Source organism: Bombus terrestris, chromosome 3 (genome assembly GCF_910591885.1).
Source record: "Bombus terrestris chromosome 3, iyBomTerr1.2, whole genome shotgun sequence".
Classification (NCBI taxonomy): Eukaryota; Metazoa; Arthropoda; class Insecta; order Hymenoptera; family Apidae; genus Bombus; species Bombus terrestris.
In genome coordinates, this window is record NC_063271.1 from 15952481 (window position 1) to 15973007 (window position 20527).

Consider the following 20527-nt stretch of genomic DNA (forward strand, 5'->3'; position numbering starts at 1 on the left):
CCAGTTGTCGGCAGTATACGTGCCTCCGCGACACAAAATAACAACACAAATGTGGGAAGAATACTTCCAGGACCTAGGGGACAAGTACATCGCAGCGGGAGACTACAACTCAAAGCACACGCTCTGGGGATCAAGAAACATTACACCTCGAGGTAGAACACTGGAAAAATACATTAGAAATAATAACCTCAATATATTATCCACAGGAACACCGACACATTGGCCGACTGACCTGAACAAAAAACCAGATCTTCTGGACTTTGCAGTTACAAGGGGACTAAACACAAATAAACTAAAAATAACACCCAACCTCGAGCTCAGCTCCGATCATACACCCATAATAATTGAATACAGAAACAAACCAATTCACTATAGCAAACCAGAAACACTATGCAATAAAACCACCAATTGGCAAACTTTCAAAGAAATAATAGAAAGCAAAATAAACTGCAACATCCCGTTAAAAACTCCTGAACACATAGAACAGGCAGTAGCAACATTGACAGCAACTATTCAGGAAGCAGCAAGGACAACCACTACTCCCGAACCAACCAGCAGACAAACAATAACAATACCGCAAGAAATACTCGACAAAATCAAAGAAAAAAGAAAAGCAAAAGCAAAATGGCAAAAATACAGAACCCGAGAAAACAAAAAACACTTAAACAAACTTGCAAAGGAAATAAAAAACAAAATAAAGGAGCACAACGATAACGAATTCTCAAAGTTCATAGGGACACTCTCCACACACGAGAACACCAACTATTCACTATGGAAAGCCGCGAAAAAAATAAGGAAGCCTATAATACCCGTCCCGGCAATCAGAAAAGCAGATAACACATGGGCAAGAAGCAACGAAGAACAAGCTGAAGAATTCTCCAACCACCTCTACAACACATTCACACCACACATTACCAACAACAGCAACCTCAAAAGTCATACGGAGGAGGATCCACAAACCACTGCTACCGCAGCCGACAAGGAATACACCATACCTAAAACATCGGCACAAGAAATTAGAAACATAATTGATAAAACAAAAAACAACAAAGCGCCAGGAATCGACCTAATTAATGGTAAAATCTTAAAAAACCTTCCGCCAAAAGCAATAAGACTAATAACAGTAATATTCAACGCAATTCTAAGAATTCAATACTTCCCCAAACCATGGAAATTAGCACAGATCAAAATGTTACATAAACCAGGCAAAGACCCGCACCAAACTGCATCTTACAGACCAATATCACTGCTTCCAGTATTTTCCAAAATACTGGAAAAGATAATATACGACCGCATAAAACCAATAATAGAGACAAAAAAACTAATACCGGATCACCAATTTGGTTTCAGAAACAAACACTCCACGATAGAGCAAATGCACAGGCTTATAAACGAAATAATAGTAGCACTAGAAAACAAGGAATACTGCACAGCCCTCTTCATAGACATAGAAAAAGCATTCGATAAAATTAACCATGAAAGTCTACTACAAACAATTAGGAAACAACTCCCGGAGCAAATACACCACTTAATAAAATCCTACCTAAGCTGCAGAACCTTCGTAATAAAAATCAAGGACACACATTCTCAAGTTAAAGACATCAAGGCCGGGGTACCACAAGGAAGCGTCCTAGGCCCAATACTATACACATTATACACGGCGAACATACCAACAACTACCAACAGCACAGTATTGACATTCGCGGACGACACAGCTATACTAGTCAGGCATACTAACCCAGAAACGGCAGTCAAAATACTACAAGAACACATCGTAAAAATAGAAAATTGGCTACAAGAAAAACAAATAAAAGCAAACCCCAATAAATGCAACCATATTACATTCACGCTACGGAAAAAGACACCACCAAACATCCTATTGAACGGCACGCATATAACGCAAACAAAGCATGTCAAATACCTAGGACTCCACTTAGATCAAAAACTCACCTGGAAACTACACATCAAATCAATAGTAGAAAAAATACAGAAAACAAGAAGACAAATGCATTGGCTAATAAGCCGAAAATCCAAACTAAGCACGGAAAACAAGTTAAAAATATATAAAACGATCATAAAACCAATCTGGACGTACGGAATACCACTATGGGGGACGGCAGCAATGAGCCATATAAACAAAATAGAGGTAATACAGGCTAAAATCCTCAGGACAATTGTAACCGGACCTTGGTACGTCAGAAACGAAGATATACGAAGGGACCTGGGAATGCCAACGGTCAAGGAAGAAATCAACAGATACTCCGAGAAATACAAATTAAGAATAGCAACACACATAAACCGGCTAGCTGCGGAAACATACAAAATCACAAATATGGACAGAAGGAAAGCACTAAAAAGGAAGCACCCAGCAGACCTTATAAAGGACATAACCTAAGAAACACGAGGATGGTACCCCGCTGGGGGTAGCCACCAACATGCTAATTTAACCGTTAAAAAATTCCACCAAATGTCCAAATTGGACAAATTGTGAATTTTAATAAATAAATAAAAAAAAAAATAACGAGAGCGATTCGCAAAAGAAAATATCGACTCGCAACATTCGCTCTGGGCACGTGCTGCGTGAGCGCGTCTGCGTAATCCGTTTTTAACGGGCGAAAAAGTCAGTGTTATTGCTAAAGCGAACGTACTAGGAAAAAAGTAGCGAAGCGTAGAACTTTAAAAATAAAACAACATTTTTCCACGTTATATTCCTTCTGATATTTACGAAGCCTTCGTGTGCCAAAAGAATCTGACATTCTAATGTGACAATAAACAGGAAATCTTTTAAGCAAAAAGAAAAGAAAAATACATATATCTCGAGTTCTCATTGGGATTAGGGGCGTGTAACGAATCTTCATTTGGATTAACCATTGTTGTTATACGATATGGATGATATTTACTGGTACCGATATGATTACAGTACCGATATGGTACAGAGTTTGACAAGTAACCGTGGCAATTAGATACTCGAGATGCCAATGACAATGATCTTAGGTTCAATAACGAATCCACGGTCAAAGGGATAACAAATACGTCTTCTTCCAAAGTCTAAGTCGTACTGAGCTTACTTGTCCACAATTCAAGTGTAACTCAACTTACTTGTCTACAGTATAAGTAGAACTCCCTCAGTCCAAATGGAACTGCACTTATATACTCGTCTCTGTACCCCTCGGGTCAACTATATTTTTAAGGAGATCTATACAATTACTCCATAGCTTTGTTAGGTAAAAACGTCCATGCCATGACCGTGGCTACGTTTAGCGACCAGTTGTGTCACTTCGAGCCCAAGCCTACTGTCATAAATCTCGGGTAAACATAGTCGGATTAAATCATAAACAACTACTTCTGAGTTTTATTATTTAAGTGCAGCTATAATAAAAAGTCTAGACTAAAGTATTGGGGGTCTTCCCAAAAATTCCAAAAGAAAGGCCCCGATGTCCTTTTATCTCCAACATGTATATAGGAGAAATAAAATAGTATAGTAATTTTTTAATTGCACACTAAATTAGTATTAAATTCCATACGATATTTTCAAAGATCTTGTATCTTTGAATCTATCAGATTTGTTTTTAGATACAAAAGAAAATTAATAAAAATGTGACTTATTTTTATTCATTCTTTTGTACTGTTCGATCGTTCTCCACTATGATACGGTTTCAACGAAGAAACGTTTTATTTATGTTCAAGTGAGAGTTTTCTAAATCAAGATGAGAAGACAATGGTACAGCCCGAATGTGAATGTGGCAAATCGTCATAGAGGAAAGCACATCGGGCGAAGAGGAAGAGGAAGGGCGAAGGAACGAGTCGCCTCCGCGTTGCATGGATCCCGATTCGACACCCTTAAATCCTCGTCTATTGTCTCCCTGGCGAGAGGTCAGGAAACGCTCTCTACCGACTCCGCAATGTATTTCCGGGATAACCGCATCACAGGTACTGTCTGATGGTCATATCTAGAAGAACATACTTGCTTACGGGCCACATCCCCTTTCTTGATAATGTATTTTTAGTGTATCCTGTTAGCTTAACAAAACATAACGTTGTCCAACGTTATTATATTATTGCATAATATATTTAAAGAAAAGGATTGATCGTACCTTCTGATCTGAAAAAATAGCTCTGTTTATACATTATACATTATATATGTGTATGGGAATTAACTAGTGTCTATATAGTTTCACACTGACAAAATAGTTTCGAGTTACTTGAATATAGTTGCTTGATTCAAGCAACTGTATGCGTTAACAAAATAGTTCCAACTTACTTGAAAATAGTTGCTTGATTCAAGCAACTGTACGCGTTAACAAAATAGCTTCAAGTTATTTGAAAATACTTGTTTCACTCAACTGCACACATTAATAAAATAGTTTCAAGTTACTTGAAAATAGTTGCTTGATTGAGGTAACTTGACCAATCTGAATCATCATAAAAACTTGGAAGGATATTTCAGGCAAAATTACAGGTTCACATTGGCAAAATGATTTTAACTTACTTGAAAATAGTTGCTTGATTCAAGCAACTGTACACGTTAACAAAATAGTTTCAAGTAACTTGAAATTAGTTGCTTGATTCAGGTAACTTGATCAGTCTGAATCATCATAAAAACTTGGAAGGATATTTCAAGTAAAATTACAGATTCACATTGTTAAAATAATAGGTTCACATTGACAAAATGGTTTCGAATTGCTTGAATTCAAATCGTTTGACGAAGCAACATGACTAATCTGAATAGTTTAATTGTCATCTTTATTCAAGACTCACATAGTCAATCGAGCCATTCGGAAATCACATTGACCAACTCCAAAATTGAAAAGTAGAGAAAAGTAATTACAAGTATCGCAAGTGGTGAGACAATATGCGATAAAAGTGAAAAGATGAGCGTGGCGTTAAGCTCTAAGGAACTAGAGGTTTTGTGAGAATCAATCGTGTACTTGGACGACCGCGTTTTCCCGCGATAGCTCGAAAATACAAGGACCATCGCCGAGGGAAGCTACTTTCCTGTCCACCCTCTCTCAAACATCGGCTCCTCAGCTAGGTGGCCGAAGACATTCGGTCGTTACGATTGAAAGAGTGTCACCGACTTTGTTTGGCCGTAATCGTCGCGAATCAATCGCCCGTTTTCCTTTTGGAGTCGTGACCAGAATATTGCCGAGTCGTCGAGACCCAGAGTCTAGAATGTCCGCACCACCGAGCGGTAGAGGAAGTACGCACAATCTTCAGTTGGACATTATGGACGACATCGCAGACCTAAAAGCGAGGAAGGTAAGGATCTTTCGTTTATTTTAGCCGCTCTATCTCCGCTAGTTTGCAGACTAAGAAAAACGGAGTTTAAGGTTGACGAACTTCTATACGATCGTGCGAAGTTAAGATTTGAAAGAACCAAATATTCGTTGCTCTCCAGGTATACAATTTTCATCGTATTATTTATTATTTTATTCTTTGTAACTTATAATTATTTACACATCATATCGTTCTTTATAACAATGTACGCATACGTGGATTCATCAATTACTTTTTTTTTCTTCTTTTTTAGATGGAGTTAGAACAATTATTAATTAGGCGAAAATTAACAGTTAAAATTACGGACGAATCGAGTCGCTATGGTTTTCATTCCTTGTTCGTCAGGAGCCTCGCTAAGGAAGCACGTCTTCGTCGGTGAAGCTTATAGCATGGTCGCGAAGAAGCTTATTTTTCAATTGGAATCATAAATTATTAAGCAATAACATAGAAATTTGCTTCATCCCGCGCTCAATCGCCAGGGACGTGTCGTAAACTCGGTATCTCCGCAGGGTAATTTGGAATTATATTACAGCGGTACAAGTTGCCGAACTTCCTCACCCGCAGAGATATCGTGATCTTCTCGGAAAACTAACATCTCGTGTTAGTTCAAGTAGCGACCCATCTTTGCCAGTAGAAGGCGCGCCAAGAGCACGTGAAAGGCTGGTCATGACACTCGCGGCATTCACACCTCGAACACAGAAAAAGATACTTGTTAACGTTCAAGCGGTTCAGATATTGATCAACTTTCGCGCGACACAAACGTTGTTCAAACTTGGAACGCTACAGGCATTTTTCAACTCTGTTACGAGCAAACTTATACATATTCATTGAAGACATACGAAAGAATACGCGCTGTATTCGTTATCATGCGTTTTTTTTATTAGAGTTCAGACTTTTATGGATCGTCATTATTGGAACAGCAAGCGTTCAGTTCTGTTCTTCCCTACGTGCTCATAATCTTGGCTGATAACCGCCATTCGCTATATACATCGTTGGTATCGACGTCAAAGGATTAATACAGACAAATACGTCCGTACAATCCGATTTGATTGATTTTAGATTTTGCATCAAACAGATCTCTATATAAACAGATAATTTCTGATTCTAAACATTTGTATTGCTTCTTCTTCCGCTTTGAAATCCTCTACAAACGCCTTTTATAGTCGTTCAACTTTTCAGCTTACAGAAAAGAACATTACGCGTATTCCTAGCAATCGCCCAAAGACTCGAACGTGTGCTTCGATAAAGCTCGCTTAACTTTCATCGACACATCGATAACTTTGCGTTCCAAGATGTTATTACGCCCTAGAATCCCTAACATAATTTTAGAACCAGAATTTCTGTGCAAAACAATTCCATCGCTTTGTCACGTTTAACGGCTCAATCATCGAAACATGTATCATAACGCACGAATTATGATAAAAAAGAAACTGTCTTTCGAATAAAAGCAATCCGTTTGCCAGGTGCGCTTAAGGATGTACAGGACGTCGACGGAGCAAGTGTACGAAATGCAGCCGCTGGAGGGTAACAGTTCTGTTCAACGTTACACTGAACAGCCGAAACAACGATTCTTTGAAATGCCTACTCTGTCGGTTTCGCCGACGTCTTCTCTCCGAAAGCGCGTCTCGGAACTGCCAAGAGCCGCGAGAACACCCGTTTTCGGTGCTGCGGGCATGGTCTGCTCTAATAGGGATCTGATATCGATCCTAAGCTCGGTAGGGTCTTCCGCGACGGAAATGTCGAAGAAGCCGGAAGATTTAGCAACGGCCAGTTCAAGTCTTAGGTTCGATGAATTGAAGGTAGTGAAGGCGATGAAGAAAATGTTCGGTAAAAAGTCCCCTAATAGCGAGGTCGTATGGGACAACACTAGTGGAACCAAAGTGGACGCTCAGGTAAGTTGTATTTCTCGTTACGATATCGTTTCTTGTTTAAGAGCCATCATAGGTGAAAGGAGGAATGAAAAAGAAAATCGTAAATCGTAAAATCTCTTCCAGAGAATGCACTTTATCGTAAAAATTAATAAAGTCAACAACAACGTGAAATTAAATAATTGTTGTTTGATATTCTGTATTATCGATATAGGTGAAACGTGGAGAAGATAATTTGCAATCATTGCGGACAATATCGCAGTGACATTATTATCAATCGGTAATATTAAAGATAAAATTCATATGGGATGAAAACAGAGCGTCAAAAGTGGTTATTTTTCGATCTTCTTGCGAAGGGAAAATTCCTGCAAAATGTTTAAGAACGGCTCTCAACAAGGAATAAAAAATGTTATTACAGTTCCATTTTCGTGTTCGTTTTTTTTTTTTTTTTTTCTACATGATCCATGTGAAATAATTCTTCAGATGCTCTGCTGGTAAATGAATCGACGTTTGTAATAGAGGAAATATGAAGTACAGCGAGATCGTTGTTGGCTATTGTTCTACACCGATATCGACAAAATAATTCTTCGACAACTCTATTGATAAATCAATTGTAGTTTGAAATCAAAAGAATCTGAAGTACCATCAGTTTGTTGCTACGAGAAAAATAGCCACCAACGATCTCGCAGTAATTCGGATTCGTTCGATTTTAAACTTCAATTGTTTTACCGACAGAATCTCTGAATAATTATTTTGCTGGTAAATTCTGCTGGTATATCGATTAGAGTTTGGAATCGAGCAAATACGAAGTACAAGATGGCTATTGTTCTCACGTAGCAACAGTCTGATAGTATTTCAGATTCGCTTGATTTCAAACTTAGTTCCCTTGGTTTAATTACTGATTTATCAGCTGGATCAAAATTTAAAGAAAATGAAGATCAAGTGTAGCGCGTAAGTTTGACCTCTGCTTAATTTTTTCATCTCTACACTCATCTTTTTCAACTTCCATGTCACATTTCGTATAAATGCTAATAATTCTTTCTTTTTTTTTGATAAATTCTCTTAAACGTCGCACAAGAATTTTTCGTTCGCGAGGAGGTGCAAAAATGGCCACTTTTTGACTTAGGTCAAAATTTGCAAATTTGGGGTTAGCCCCAACTTAACCACACTTTTAATCCAACATGAATTTTATTTTAATATTACTGATCTCTGATGGTGGATCTGCGATACTGTACTTAATGATTGTAAACTATCTTATCGACCTCTCATCTATATTAATAATATAGGAATATTAAATAACAGTTAAATACTTGAATATATGTTATTTGATTTGTTTTAGAACGAAGCTCATTCTCTGGAGTGAAACTTTTAGTTTCTCTTTCTTACGCGATAAAGGAGAGGTGCAAGGATTTAAATATTTATAACATTATGACCTTTATTCTTTAAGCATGAAAATATTTTAAATACAAGCATATAAATATTACATATAAATATTTCTATTTACATATACATCAAGTAAATTTACATATACATTTTCATCTTGGTAAAAAGAGCATGTAAGTTATCGTATTTACTATTACGTATTTTAACGCGAAATCTCGTTTCATAAAAATTTTCATTCAAATACGTAAACACATAATATTCATAAATTTATAAGAACAATTTTGTCCGTAGGTATTTGGTAGCGCAATTGAGAAGATATTAACGGCGCAGAAGGGAAACGATACGGAGATACCGAGGGCTTCCGGGTCGAGCGGAAAGCCCTCGGTATCTTCGAACAAACCAATGTCAGGTGAAGTGACAAATTTGTTTTGGAATAGCAAGAATCAAAAGCAGACGGAATTCAGCGAACCGTCTCTCTGTTCTTCCCTAAAGGACCTATTCAAGAAGTAATGGGGAAGAACAAATACTAATAAATGTTAAGTGTCTCTAGTTTAATTAACACTTCTTTATCTAAGAATTTCTTCCCTAAAAGACCTATTCATTATGTAATGTAGAAGCACAAATACTAATAAATGCTAAGTTTTTCTCGTTTAATTAACACTTATTTATTTAAGAATTTATTCAGAGATTAACACGACCTAATAGATGACTGACAATCTGGTGTAATTCAAATTAACGAGCTATACTTTCCTTGTACTTTCTTATTGCTATACCTCTACAATATTCTTTTATCGTATCTGTCGATTTTAATCTCACACAAATATCTAATAAATGTGTATACAGTAGTTGACGAAAATATTAGATAGAAGATTTTTGCCAATATATATTATGTGTGTTAGTGTTTTTCTTCACTTCACTTCAATGTAACGAGACGTGTCTATCATGATTACACCGGTAAAAATTGAGACTAATTTGGAAATATATATATGGAAGCTAGAAGTTGCTTATTGCAGACGTACACATAGCAAAAAACTAATGTACAATGTAAAGAGTATTTTTAAACATATGATTGATTAGGGGTAAAAATGCTCCTACTAAAAATATTGTGACTTATTTATACAATACATAATTAACTGTCCAAATACCGATGGTAATCAATAAGCATCTTATAATTCCTATTTACATTTGTTTCAAAAGTTTCTTTCGTTTCATAAGGAAATAATAGATGCACGACACTTTTTGTTTTATATTATTTTATCGATTTATGTATGATCTATTTTGTAGTAATAGAACAAAACGAAAGAAACTTTTGAGACAGCCTAATGCATCTTGAAATTCATGAAAAGCTTCAACAAAATATTCATGGAAAGTTTCTGTAAGCGTCCGAGTACTTTCGTGAGCCGTTATATGTATAATAATTCGTTACAATGTTAGTGATAGCTTGGAAAGTGAACTATTTTTATTATACATCTTTTTACTTTCCATATTACGCTCATAGATACTCTAAAACGCCGCGATACTAACTCTTATCTATCATGTTTACGAATGCCTATAATTTGTGAAACCGCTTCTGATTTTACGGAAATTTTGCAGTTGCTTGATGAATGAAACAGATTTGTTAAGAGAATCACATGTTATAGATACCTGAACTGTGATTTATTTAATATATCTTTCCTGATTTGTTATCCTGCAACATTTCCATGTTTTACGAAGCTTTAAATTAAATTTCACAAGTTTATTTTCCTTAAGCTAAAGACGATGCTCGTGAAATATTTATTTCTGAAGTAAAAAGTAAAAATATAGCTTACATATTGCTTGTATTTAATCATGTATTACGATTAATCCTGTTGCGATACTCGTATATTTCAGTTAGGCTCTGGTTTTAGTAAACAAGAAAGATTTATAATATCTTAAGAGGATGTTTAGCATGAAATCATGCTAATAAGAAGTTTTTCATGTTTTTCTTCAGGCTTAAAATATTTTTTAATGTTGTGAAAAAATTGGGTTGAAAATGAATAAAAGGGTGCAACAGGGTATTTAAACAAACTAATATCTCTTATATGAATAAGTCGAGTGATATGCTGTAAATTATTATCACAAAAAGACACCCATTTTTATTATTGTTTTCTAAACAAAATTCAATATGATTTGTTATACCTGTAATAGGAAGTTTCTTTAACTAACATTTAGTTATCGATCCTATTTTTATTGAAGTTTAACAATACTGTTCAATGTTAATAATTATTAATTTATAAGTGAAGGGTAATTCCAACGAAGAAAGATATCATTTGCAAACAAATAATTTCGGATAAAATCAGCATTGATACTGTAAATTTAAGATATTATAAATCTAATATGTATTGTATCGCAAAGCGGGATTCATGATGAAAAATTAAATATAAAAGTCCATGAAATTTCGCAAATTTAAACATCTCAGTTGACACAGCTTTAATAAATGTGGACAAAAGTTTAGTCTATCTCTATGTTTAAATAACGCATGATATTTAATTCTACAGTATAATTAAACAAAGATTCGAAGCTGAAAATTTCGAAATATAATTGAACAATATATCGTACAATAAATGTTATATGATGTTCTGTAAAGGAGAATTGCATTTTTATGAAGAGGATCAAAGATAAAAGAGATTTTTGTTGAACGATACGACCGTTTCGAAATTCCATTTTGATCTTGTGTATGTATAGTGTATCTCGTACAAAAGATATTACAACAAGCGTCCAGTGATAATGTGAAACATTAATCAAAATTTCTAATCTCGAGTGTTTCAAGTCCCAGAACTCACCTTAATAAATATAAGAAGGACAGATTAAATTCAATTTGATTTTTCTAATTTTCTCGTTAATAATTAAATATGAGCATCAATCAATCAATAGTTCATAATGCACGGTATAATGCGTGTATAACATTTATCTGATTTCAATTAACTTACGTTTAAGCAAAATAATTATTCGAACTAGTTTATCATTCGCATTATTACACATTTTAATTGTATATATATCTAGTACAACATAGAAAGGATGTTTTAGGATTATGAGTATTCATTTAATGAATACTGCTTATAGAAATAAGGATTATTTTTCACTTGAAATAAGTTTGCTTTGATATTTTAAATGACTGAATAAAATGCGGACAAAATATTTTAACCATACACGTAAAGATTCAAGTACGTTACATACAATAACTATAAGAATATATTTTTAAAAACGTAAGAATTTGTACTTTAGATAGCAATGCGTTTAAAAGTTATTTTATGAATTCACTTTATTAATTACTGATTTAAAATCTCCAGCATTTTCAATAAAATGTCCAGAAAGTAGAAGAAAAGTACAACAAAAGTAGAAAACAGTTAATTTTGTAATATAAATTTATAGTCTACCGAATTAATACTGATATTTCTAAAACAGGGTCTATACACTTTCAAAATTTCAATCAAATCATATGCATAGTATTTCTTTTATCTCATATCCTAATTTCACCACATTGAATTTTCTAAAGAAAGATGATCTATTTATTTTAGATAACGCAAATCCTTTATTTTAGATATGCAAAGTCAAATATATTTTTGTCAATAAAGACAGAAAAAATCTTAGATGTCTAAATGTCAGCTTTAAGAACAGTAGACTTGCCTGCCTTCAAACTTAAATGTCCTTTCCAGTAGTAAAACTTAAATAACATTAACAACGGCAGTAATATTTACGCCTACAGATGGAGGATATTAGACTTCGATTAAAATACAAGTAGCTCAATAAATATGTGTTTAAGTACGATGGTTAAAGAATAACGATTCGTCATTCTTTATTCCAGCGCTTAATGCTATCCATCTTTCAACAAATACAATCCTAGAACAATGCCGCTGAAGAGAAATGTTATGCGTGAATTTATTTGCCTTTGCGGGACGAAGGTTTATTAAATTATTAAATGAAAATGAAAGTTTATTAAATGATTGTAATATATTATATAAATATATATATATATATATATATATATACATACATATATAAATATGTATAATTGTGTGTATAAAAATTGATATATGTATGTATGTATAAAATATATATATGTATGTATATATATATATATGTCGGTTTGGCGTTAAGATTAGAGTTAGGGTTAAGGGCGTGAAACGAATCCCTATTGGCGCTAGACGTGATCGTTATGCAATAGAGGAGATATTTACCAGTGCAAACATGACCATGATGGAATTGGACAAGTAATCGCGATAATTTGATACTCGAGAAGTTAATGACGATGATCCTAGGCTCAATAACGAATCCACGGTCAACGGGATGACAAACTCCACTCTTCTTTAGCGTCTAAGTTGTACTCAATGTTAATGCATGGGGCAATCACTACGTATCCGAGAGTTACTTGAATCGTCGTCGAGATCGTACCGGAGAGTGACTCTCCGTCTCGACGATGCCGTCGAGGAAAACTATAATGGGTGGGTCTAAGGACATGAGATCCTCGGATTCGTCAAAGAAAGCTTTCGTTCCAAAAGTGAGGGAAATGAGCGCTGTTGCTAATTGGTCGATCTCCATATCGGCGTTTTGAAAGAGATGCTGGCCGTCCTTGAGGGGAGGTTTTAATTTAACAATTTAACAAAATGGAACTCGTTGCATTTTATCGACCTAAAACGTCATGCGCAGATATTTTGACCTATATAATTTATATACCATACACTGTACAGATAAGTAGAAAATAAAATAATTGACACTCGCATATGCGTATCTCAGATAGTTACTACTTTACTTAAATGATATAATTTAATGGAAATCGCTTACCATACCGTCTCGTTTTTCCGCGTATAAAATCATTCGTACGATCACTAGAATCATGTTGGATTCGAGCGATGGATCCATGTAAATTGCACTGACCTAGGATTAAAATACGTACGAAAATGTAACAGGCGTTAAAACAGTATTACAGCCTTACAAATAAATTATTATTCAAAACTCTCGTAAATACATCGTATCTTATATAATTTTCCTAAAAAATTAATTTTATTCGTTATATTTATCTTAGGAAATGTACGTTATTAATCTCAACAGCATTGGAAAACCAATTGCCGAATGGCTGAAATTAATCGATTACAAAATTCCATTACGGATAAATTATTCGCTGAACTTTTTAAAAGATACGTGTAAGCTTTGAACAATGTAAACAGAAAATACAGAGCTTCCATCCGAGTATACGATCGAGATGTTTGAAAGCAAGTAGCGTACCTTGAAAATACAGAGATACGCATAACTCTGCCCTATGTTTCCCGGTTGCTTGCGTACATATGTAGGAGGAGGTATTCTATATCTAAATATAATAACAGAATTTCGTTTGGTATTACTTACGATGTTTAAAAGAGCCAAGATATATTGTTGTACTCGAATTCCATGAAAATCTACCACGGAGTAATCAGCAGCTATTCCAAGCTCTAGCCATCGTGGCGGCGAATCCTTAGCAGCTGGTCTTTTCTCTAGAAATGACTTATCTTAGAAATCGACTTATCTTCCACGAAATTAGAAAGTCTACTCGACTCGACTTGATAGCTTAAACGCATGATTATTAAAAGCATAAATTAATATCTACGAGCAAGTATTCATGGAATAATTATTATGATATAAATAATTATTTCAAAAGTATAATTTCAAAAATATCAATTCGGTATCACCGTGAATTTCATCCTGCAAATTTCTTTAAAATTCTTGACAAATTTTGGTAAACGTATTCCTCCAGCAAATTTTTCTATTTTTCTATTTTTTTACATTAAATTAGGCAAGATAGATAAAGATTCGTGCAATGGACAATATACATATGTATAATAGACAGGGAATAATAAAATAAATTAAAAACAGCGAAATATAGATGAACGTGTAGAAGATCAAGCGAGAGTGGAACGCAATAGGGAGAATAATTGTAAACCGAGTTCCTTTTAAGGCTGAAGATAAGCTATTCTTATATTACATGCTGTTATTATTACTTTTGTACACGATAGATTGGAATATCAGTACAATTTCTTTCTTTCAGTAATATTCGATGATTCGTTAATTTATTAACCGCTATATTGTACGTGGTAAGTAGAAAAGCAACGATTGTACAAGAATGGCATTTGGAAAAATAATACTTACTTGATAATCTGTTCCTTTGCCATTTAGGACCAGAGAAGTATCCAATTTCCTCGGGATTTGTTATTTTATATAGGTTGGGGTTGATAATCAAGCTGATCCACTCGGATTGGTTATCACACCTTTTATTTTCTCTCTTATACAAAACACCAAATCACACAGCAAACGCCTAATCTTTCCCAATGCGTCTTAGCAATTAAGACGTGGTCGACTCCCAAGACAAAAGAGCGTCGTTAGGAGTCGTACCAACATAACCCTAGTAACCTTTTAGTAACTAGCGGTCATACCAACTGAGCATTTCTCAACAGGATTTACGTCGATCGATAATTCTTCCGCTATTGTATCGTTGTATTCTGTGGAGACATCGTCTTTTTCATCGTACAGAATCAATTTCTCAGCTTCTGGGTATTCCACGTCGAAGACGTCACCGGAAAGATTATAAAATCCCTGAACATCGTGGCTTAAGGAATCGCGTTTGCTTCGTTTCCACTTTCTCTTACTTTCTTCAACTTCAAATTTATTCGATTTCCCTGTAACCGAATTATCAACGTTTTACCACGTTTGCCTGTCTTATCTTCGCTATTCTCGTTACGGATAAAATGAAAAAATAGTTGCAAAATTTCTGAAATTGTAAATACGACCAGACTGGAACGTATCAACGACATATACGTTACATTGTCATGTAACGCCGTGTCATATAGACGCGGATGCGACGATACTCTCGCGTTCTAACATTTTCAATGTCTCGCGCTTTATCACGTAGCTCGCGCAGAAGTAATACGAAGATGAATCGTTGGTTTTAATACACAGGGTGTTGTTTAATCGATCGTATAATGGAGAAGGGAACGATTCTACGGTACACCAGAGATGAAATGAAATCATAGAATGCAGTGGTTTTGTAGGTAGTGCTTTATCGAAAAGATTAACCGTGAATATTTGCTCGACCTATTTATACCAAATTGATACAGAATCTTAAAATACAGACGAATCTTTCTCAATTTCCTTCGATCATCGTCTCTAGGCGTACGAAACTGCCTCGTTGAATTCGAACGTTTCTCGATTTCCTTCCACGTGTTTCAATTTCTTCTTTTTTCAATCGCCGTTCGCCTTCTAAAAGCTGTCTTCGAACAGAATTCTTAGAACGACTTCCAATTCCTTTCGATTCGTCCAATCGTTTAGCTTTACGAAACTGTTTCGCTAAACTCCTTTTTCCACTGTACTTGCGTATCGTAACAAACTCGTCGGCGGTAACTCGCGTCGATTAACGATTCACCACCAGTGAAGTAACCGGGAATGCAGCAAACTAGTAGTCGATAGAACGAAGCGGAACGTAAGTGGAGCGAGCGATAAGAGCGATCGCGACAATCGCACGGCTCGCCGTGCGATTCCCACGCGAACGAATCATCAAATTCGAGCCAAAGATTCTCACTAACTCGAAGATTCGCGCCAGTATTTTCCACGCGCGCGTCACAGAAATTCGAACGACTTTCGCGAAAAGGACGGAAGGATAAGACGATCGAACGGATCTCGGGTCGATCGCGATACCCCCCGGACAGAAGGTTTCGACGAAAAAGTGGAGTAGACGCGACGAAGGAGCGTCGTGCAGCAACTGGTGGCCAATTTATTCACCACGTGCCGTAGGAATTTAAAATTTTTCTTTCGCGCAAGAACGATCCACCATTGGAGAAAGTAGAATATAATTAATTTCGATCTCGTGTCGATCGCGACGTTCCGGATGGAACGTTTCGCCGAAGAGGTGGAATAAGCGCGACGAAGGAGCGTCGTGCAGCAACCGGTGGCCAATTTTTCCATCACGTGGCACCACGTGGAAATTTAAACGTTTCCCATGAAAATGATGCACCATCGGTGAAAGTAAAATACGATAATTAATCGGTCGTCGAGTCGAACGTGATATTCCGGATAAAATTTTTCGATGAAAAAAGTGGAGTAAACGCGACGAACGAGCTTCGTGCTACGACTGGCAGCCACATGGACGGATGAACGCGGCTGGAAACGCACGCGATTGCAGCGGCGAATTGTGCGCAAGAGTAAGCGCGAACGCGAGACTGGAAAAAGCACCAGCGCTTACCGCTCACTGAAGTTCTAATAATGGCAGCTTTATGTGCAATCACCGAGAAACGAGGATGCTGGCGAACGCATTGTTCGACCCCGACCGAGACGATTTAACAAGGGCCGAGGATTTCATCTTGAACGTTGCTCTCGACCCCACCAGAATTCTTTGCTTTCCCTTGAACCGCGAACTCGAGAATATCGTATTCAGTAAGGCGACGAATCTAATGAACGGGAATTAAATCTGTTCCGACAGCTTCCTTTGCCTGGATGAAAGAATAAGTACGAGAGATAAATTATGTCAGATAATGCACAGTGAGTGATTGGCAGAAAAGTCATATCTACTTACGTGTATGAATTCTAAGTAAAATTTATATTAAACATTTCTTTTTTTGCCTATTACACACTTTTTTTTCTATTCTACGATATCTGTCACACGTTTACTCGTCTCGTCGATTAGAATTCAGTTTTATAAAATTACAGCATTTCTTCATCAAATTTTCTTCAGGGCTTTCGATATTTGCGATGCTGAGTGCGTGGTGGCTGTGCAGCTACAGCTAATAATATCCTGTATATCAGTATCTTTTATAATCTTATACAGTGGCTGTGAAAAGGTATTTATATGCGTTAGGTTGTCCCAAAAGTTTCTTTAGTTTTATAAGGAAATATAATGTTATTATTAATGAATTCTGTACGAATAAAATAAAATGGATTCTATTACTACAAAATAGATCATACATAATTCAATACAATAATATGATACAAAAAATGTACATTTATTATTTCCTCACAAAACGAAAGAAACTTTTATGCCAACCTAATGCTAATACTTACGGTATCTCTATCTTATTCAATTTTTTTTCATCAGCCGTTACATTTCACTTTCAACTAGTGTCAATAGTTCGTAGTCATACGATAGTACTATCAAGTGACGCGAAATTTATCTGTCCATCTGCATAGTGGATGGTTTTCGACCAGTGACTTTAAGCGATTTTCCACTTTCTTCATATTTTTGCTTAGATTCCGCTTCGTTTAAAAAGATTCACATGTATCGATATGAAAATTATTGGAAGATATTCTAGCAACTTGCAAGAGTATTCAAGAATTTTTGAGCACAGTTTTTAAAACACGAGAACGTAAACAGATATTGCATGATCCTAAACGATCCAGCGTGTAAATGTCAGTAAGGCTTTTGCAGACAGAGGACAATTAATATGCTTTCAATTAATAGAATTGATTAACACGCTGGGATAAACACAATAGTAGAAATAATACAGAAATACTTTTTGTAGGCACTGTAAGTAGCTGTTGGGTACAGTATTGTTCAAAAGTAGACAGTCGCTCGATTACTTTTGGCAAAATGTACTTTACTCGCAAGATTATGCGTAAATGGACTGCAAAATTTCATAACAGTTAAACGTAAAACGGACAATAGCCTACGTTTTGTAAAATGGTTTATCGAAATTAGGAGATAAAGAATTTCAGATAAGTAAGAGTGTAAAAAAGAAGAGAAAGATGGTTTTAATATTAATTTTAAAAATATTAAAAGGGACATTTCTGATTTTCTTATCCGTTGATAAATTGTTGTTTGAATAATTGCTTCTTGGAATAAAAAATATTTCTTTCCATTTTATTTGCGTTTTACACGACGAGATGAATGGCAACGAACGAGATGCAAAATGAGAGATGCTTAGCATCGAGGCATTACGCGTGGGCGATAGATTAGTATGACTCTTTAGAAAGAAATTACATTACGCTTAACGACGATCGTTATTCTTTCCTGGAATGGTTTTATTTCCTCTTAACAAGGCGATGTCGTCTCACGTTTTCTACGAAAACAAAATAATTCCATTCTTTGCCTTAGTTTTCATTATATGCTATCGCACGATAAATCATATCCCTTTGTTCACGGATGTGGAAATTTAATTAAAACCGATTCCTAGAAACGAATATGCGTTTTCCATTGGAACAAAACCCTATATCCCGTTAGAACCTTCCAGGAATTCAAGAACTTTGTAATTTTCCGTTTGACGATGTCGGATCTACATTCAACCTAAGCTCTCTCGATTTCTACGAAAATGATAACACGCAGATTTCCAGGATGCTGTTGAAAGAACAGAATGCACGAGTATAAACTGAATGCTTTCATTTAGGCAGTGTAATTACGTTAATTGGTTACAGCTGTAAACGCGCTGGTATAAACTATATAGTTTAAGCGATTTAGTAGATACCTGATCTCGCGTTTCCTTGTTTCCAGCGAAATTTTAGTATTATAAACGGAATGCGGATGTTTGTGCGTTTGAGAGAAATGTGAGTGTGTATAAACGTCCAGGTTGTACACTCTTGTTCACGAGTATCGAAAAATATGCCGATCGTTAAAATTGTTCGCTTCCTGCAAAATAATCAAAATAATTGGAAACCAATCGGAGGATACTTAAAAATTAAAGTAAAATAAAAAGAAAATTAAGGTATAATTAATAAAAGAATATTGTACAGAGATCGTACGAAGGAATTTAAATAAAAGTTGTGTACAATTTTCTAATGTTATGTGTCCACGAGAAAATTCCCATTCTATTGGGTTTTCTCAAAAGTTTCTTTCGTTTTATAAGGAAGTGACAGATGCACATCATTTTTTGTTTTACATTATGATCCATTTTGTTCTATTAGTAGAAAACGGACCATACAAAATTCAATAAAATAATATAAAAGAAAAAATGTTGTGCATCTATTATTTTCTTATAAAACAGACAGAGACTTTTGGAACAACCTAATATGTTTCTCATTGACATCCTTGGGAATTAAGTAGAGGATAATGGAAAAATGGAAATCGATAAAAAGTATTTATTATTATATCGAGATTAATGAGTTTTTTTTTTAGAAAAGTTTGTCACTTTATACAATTTATTGGTAGTGTATTGCTATAACAATTTTTCTAAAATTTACAATTTAAATTACATTGGTTCGTTGAACGATCGAGTAATAACTTAGCAGTGTTTTAAATCTCATTCTCGTAGATTTGATTGTATTTGTAATTATTATAATTATGAATTATTATATTCTTAAGAACATCCCCTTTCTATATTGTCAATTGTTCTTTGATTTATCGACAGTAGAACGAGAACATCATTATTATTTTCTTATTTCTGAGCTTCGTATTATCGATATCGTCGTAATTTTATTGACTTATTAATCAATATTCATCGTAATATTATTATGAAACACATAAGGAATGAAACTCCATGTATACATTTACAAAATGAAAACAGCATTTTCATTGGTAATGCGACAAATCTTATGTATCGTGTTGTTGTGTAATATTACAGTATATGTTACAATGTACGTATAAACGCGTTAATGGAACCAATTATTCTCATCGGTGACTAAAATGATTCACGATCGTGTGTTATTTCGTCTGCAATGTCAGGACGGATACATGATAATTGTTAATGTAATTTGTAATATTAAAGCTAGAAACAGATCGATCCCTCTTATCGTCAAGTCGTTCGCAGCACCGGTACCGATATTGCAAAACGATTTCTCGCAGCAAGTGGTGCAAGCGGAGAGTTTTGTTCGTTCACCGACCACTATACATCCGGAGTCGCATTTGTTAGTACACTTTCTCTCCACCGACCAAGTTTGTGGACTAGACGTTGAATCTTCGGTGCTGGTAGTGTAAGAAAATCGCTTTACCTGAAGAGAAAGAAGCAAACGTGAAAGGAATATTTGCAGATTTTTAACTTTCACGATGTTCGTTATATGACATGTCCTAGCGGATCGCAAGAGACACTCGTACG

General features: G+C 35.4%; 3 protein-coding genes and 2 long non-coding RNA genes across 10 annotated transcripts in view; 2 read left to right on the top strand and 3 right to left on the bottom strand.

Moving 5' to 3' along the window:
- Positions 1–3562: 3562 nt before the first annotated feature.
- Positions 3563–20527, top strand: part of LOC125384768 — a 92949-nt gene continuing 75984 nt past the window's right edge. The window contains exon 1 of one of the 2 annotated variants that reach the window (XM_048404642.1): positions 3563–3930. In XM_048404642.1, coding sequence (XP_048260599.1) covers positions 3739–3930 — 192 coding nt within the window. In that variant the 5' untranslated portion in view covers positions 3563–3738. The remainder of the gene's footprint in view (positions 3931–20527) is intronic. The other variant, XM_048404641.1, reaches the window with a different exon arrangement.
- LOC125384769 lies at positions 6623–9182 on the top strand. Of its 2 annotated transcripts, none has more exons than XM_048404644.1 (2): positions 6623–7169; positions 8820–9182. In XM_048404644.1, exons 1-2 carry the CDS (start codon positions 6753–6755, stop codon positions 9036–9038), a joined length of 636 nt encoding a protein of 211 aa, XP_048260601.1. In that variant the 5' UTR covers positions 6623–6752; the 3' UTR covers positions 9039–9182. The 2 variants fall into 2 exon arrangements, 1 of the variants encoding a protein (XP_048260601.1); XR_007223529.1 differs by lacking the exon at positions 6623–7169 and adding an exon at positions 8560–8701 and having other exon boundaries at positions 8820–8965.
- Positions 13032–14846, bottom strand: LOC125384771. Of its 2 annotated transcripts, none has more exons than XR_007223531.1 (4): positions 14667–14846; positions 13890–14014; positions 13329–13421; positions 13032–13175 (listed from the first exon to the last, which is right to left on the bottom strand). It is a non-coding gene; the product is annotated as an uncharacterized LOC125384771 (long non-coding RNA). The 2 variants fall into 2 exon arrangements; XR_007223532.1 differs by having other exon boundaries at positions 13054–13175; positions 13334–13421.
- Positions 15005–17597, bottom strand: LOC125384772. Its single transcript, XR_007223533.1, has 2 exons — positions 17083–17597; positions 15005–16999 (listed from the first exon to the last, which is right to left on the bottom strand). It is a non-coding gene; the product is annotated as an uncharacterized LOC125384772 (long non-coding RNA).
- The window catches only part of LOC125384770, a 29988-nt gene continuing 29089 nt past the window's right edge, over positions 19629–20527 (bottom strand). For all 3 annotated transcript variants that reach the window (XM_048404646.1, XM_048404647.1, XM_048404645.1), the window contains exon 3: positions 19629–20423. In XM_048404646.1, coding sequence (XP_048260603.1) covers positions 20154–20423 — 270 coding nt within the window. In that variant the 3' untranslated portion in view covers positions 19629–20153. The remainder of the gene's footprint in view (positions 20424–20527) is intronic.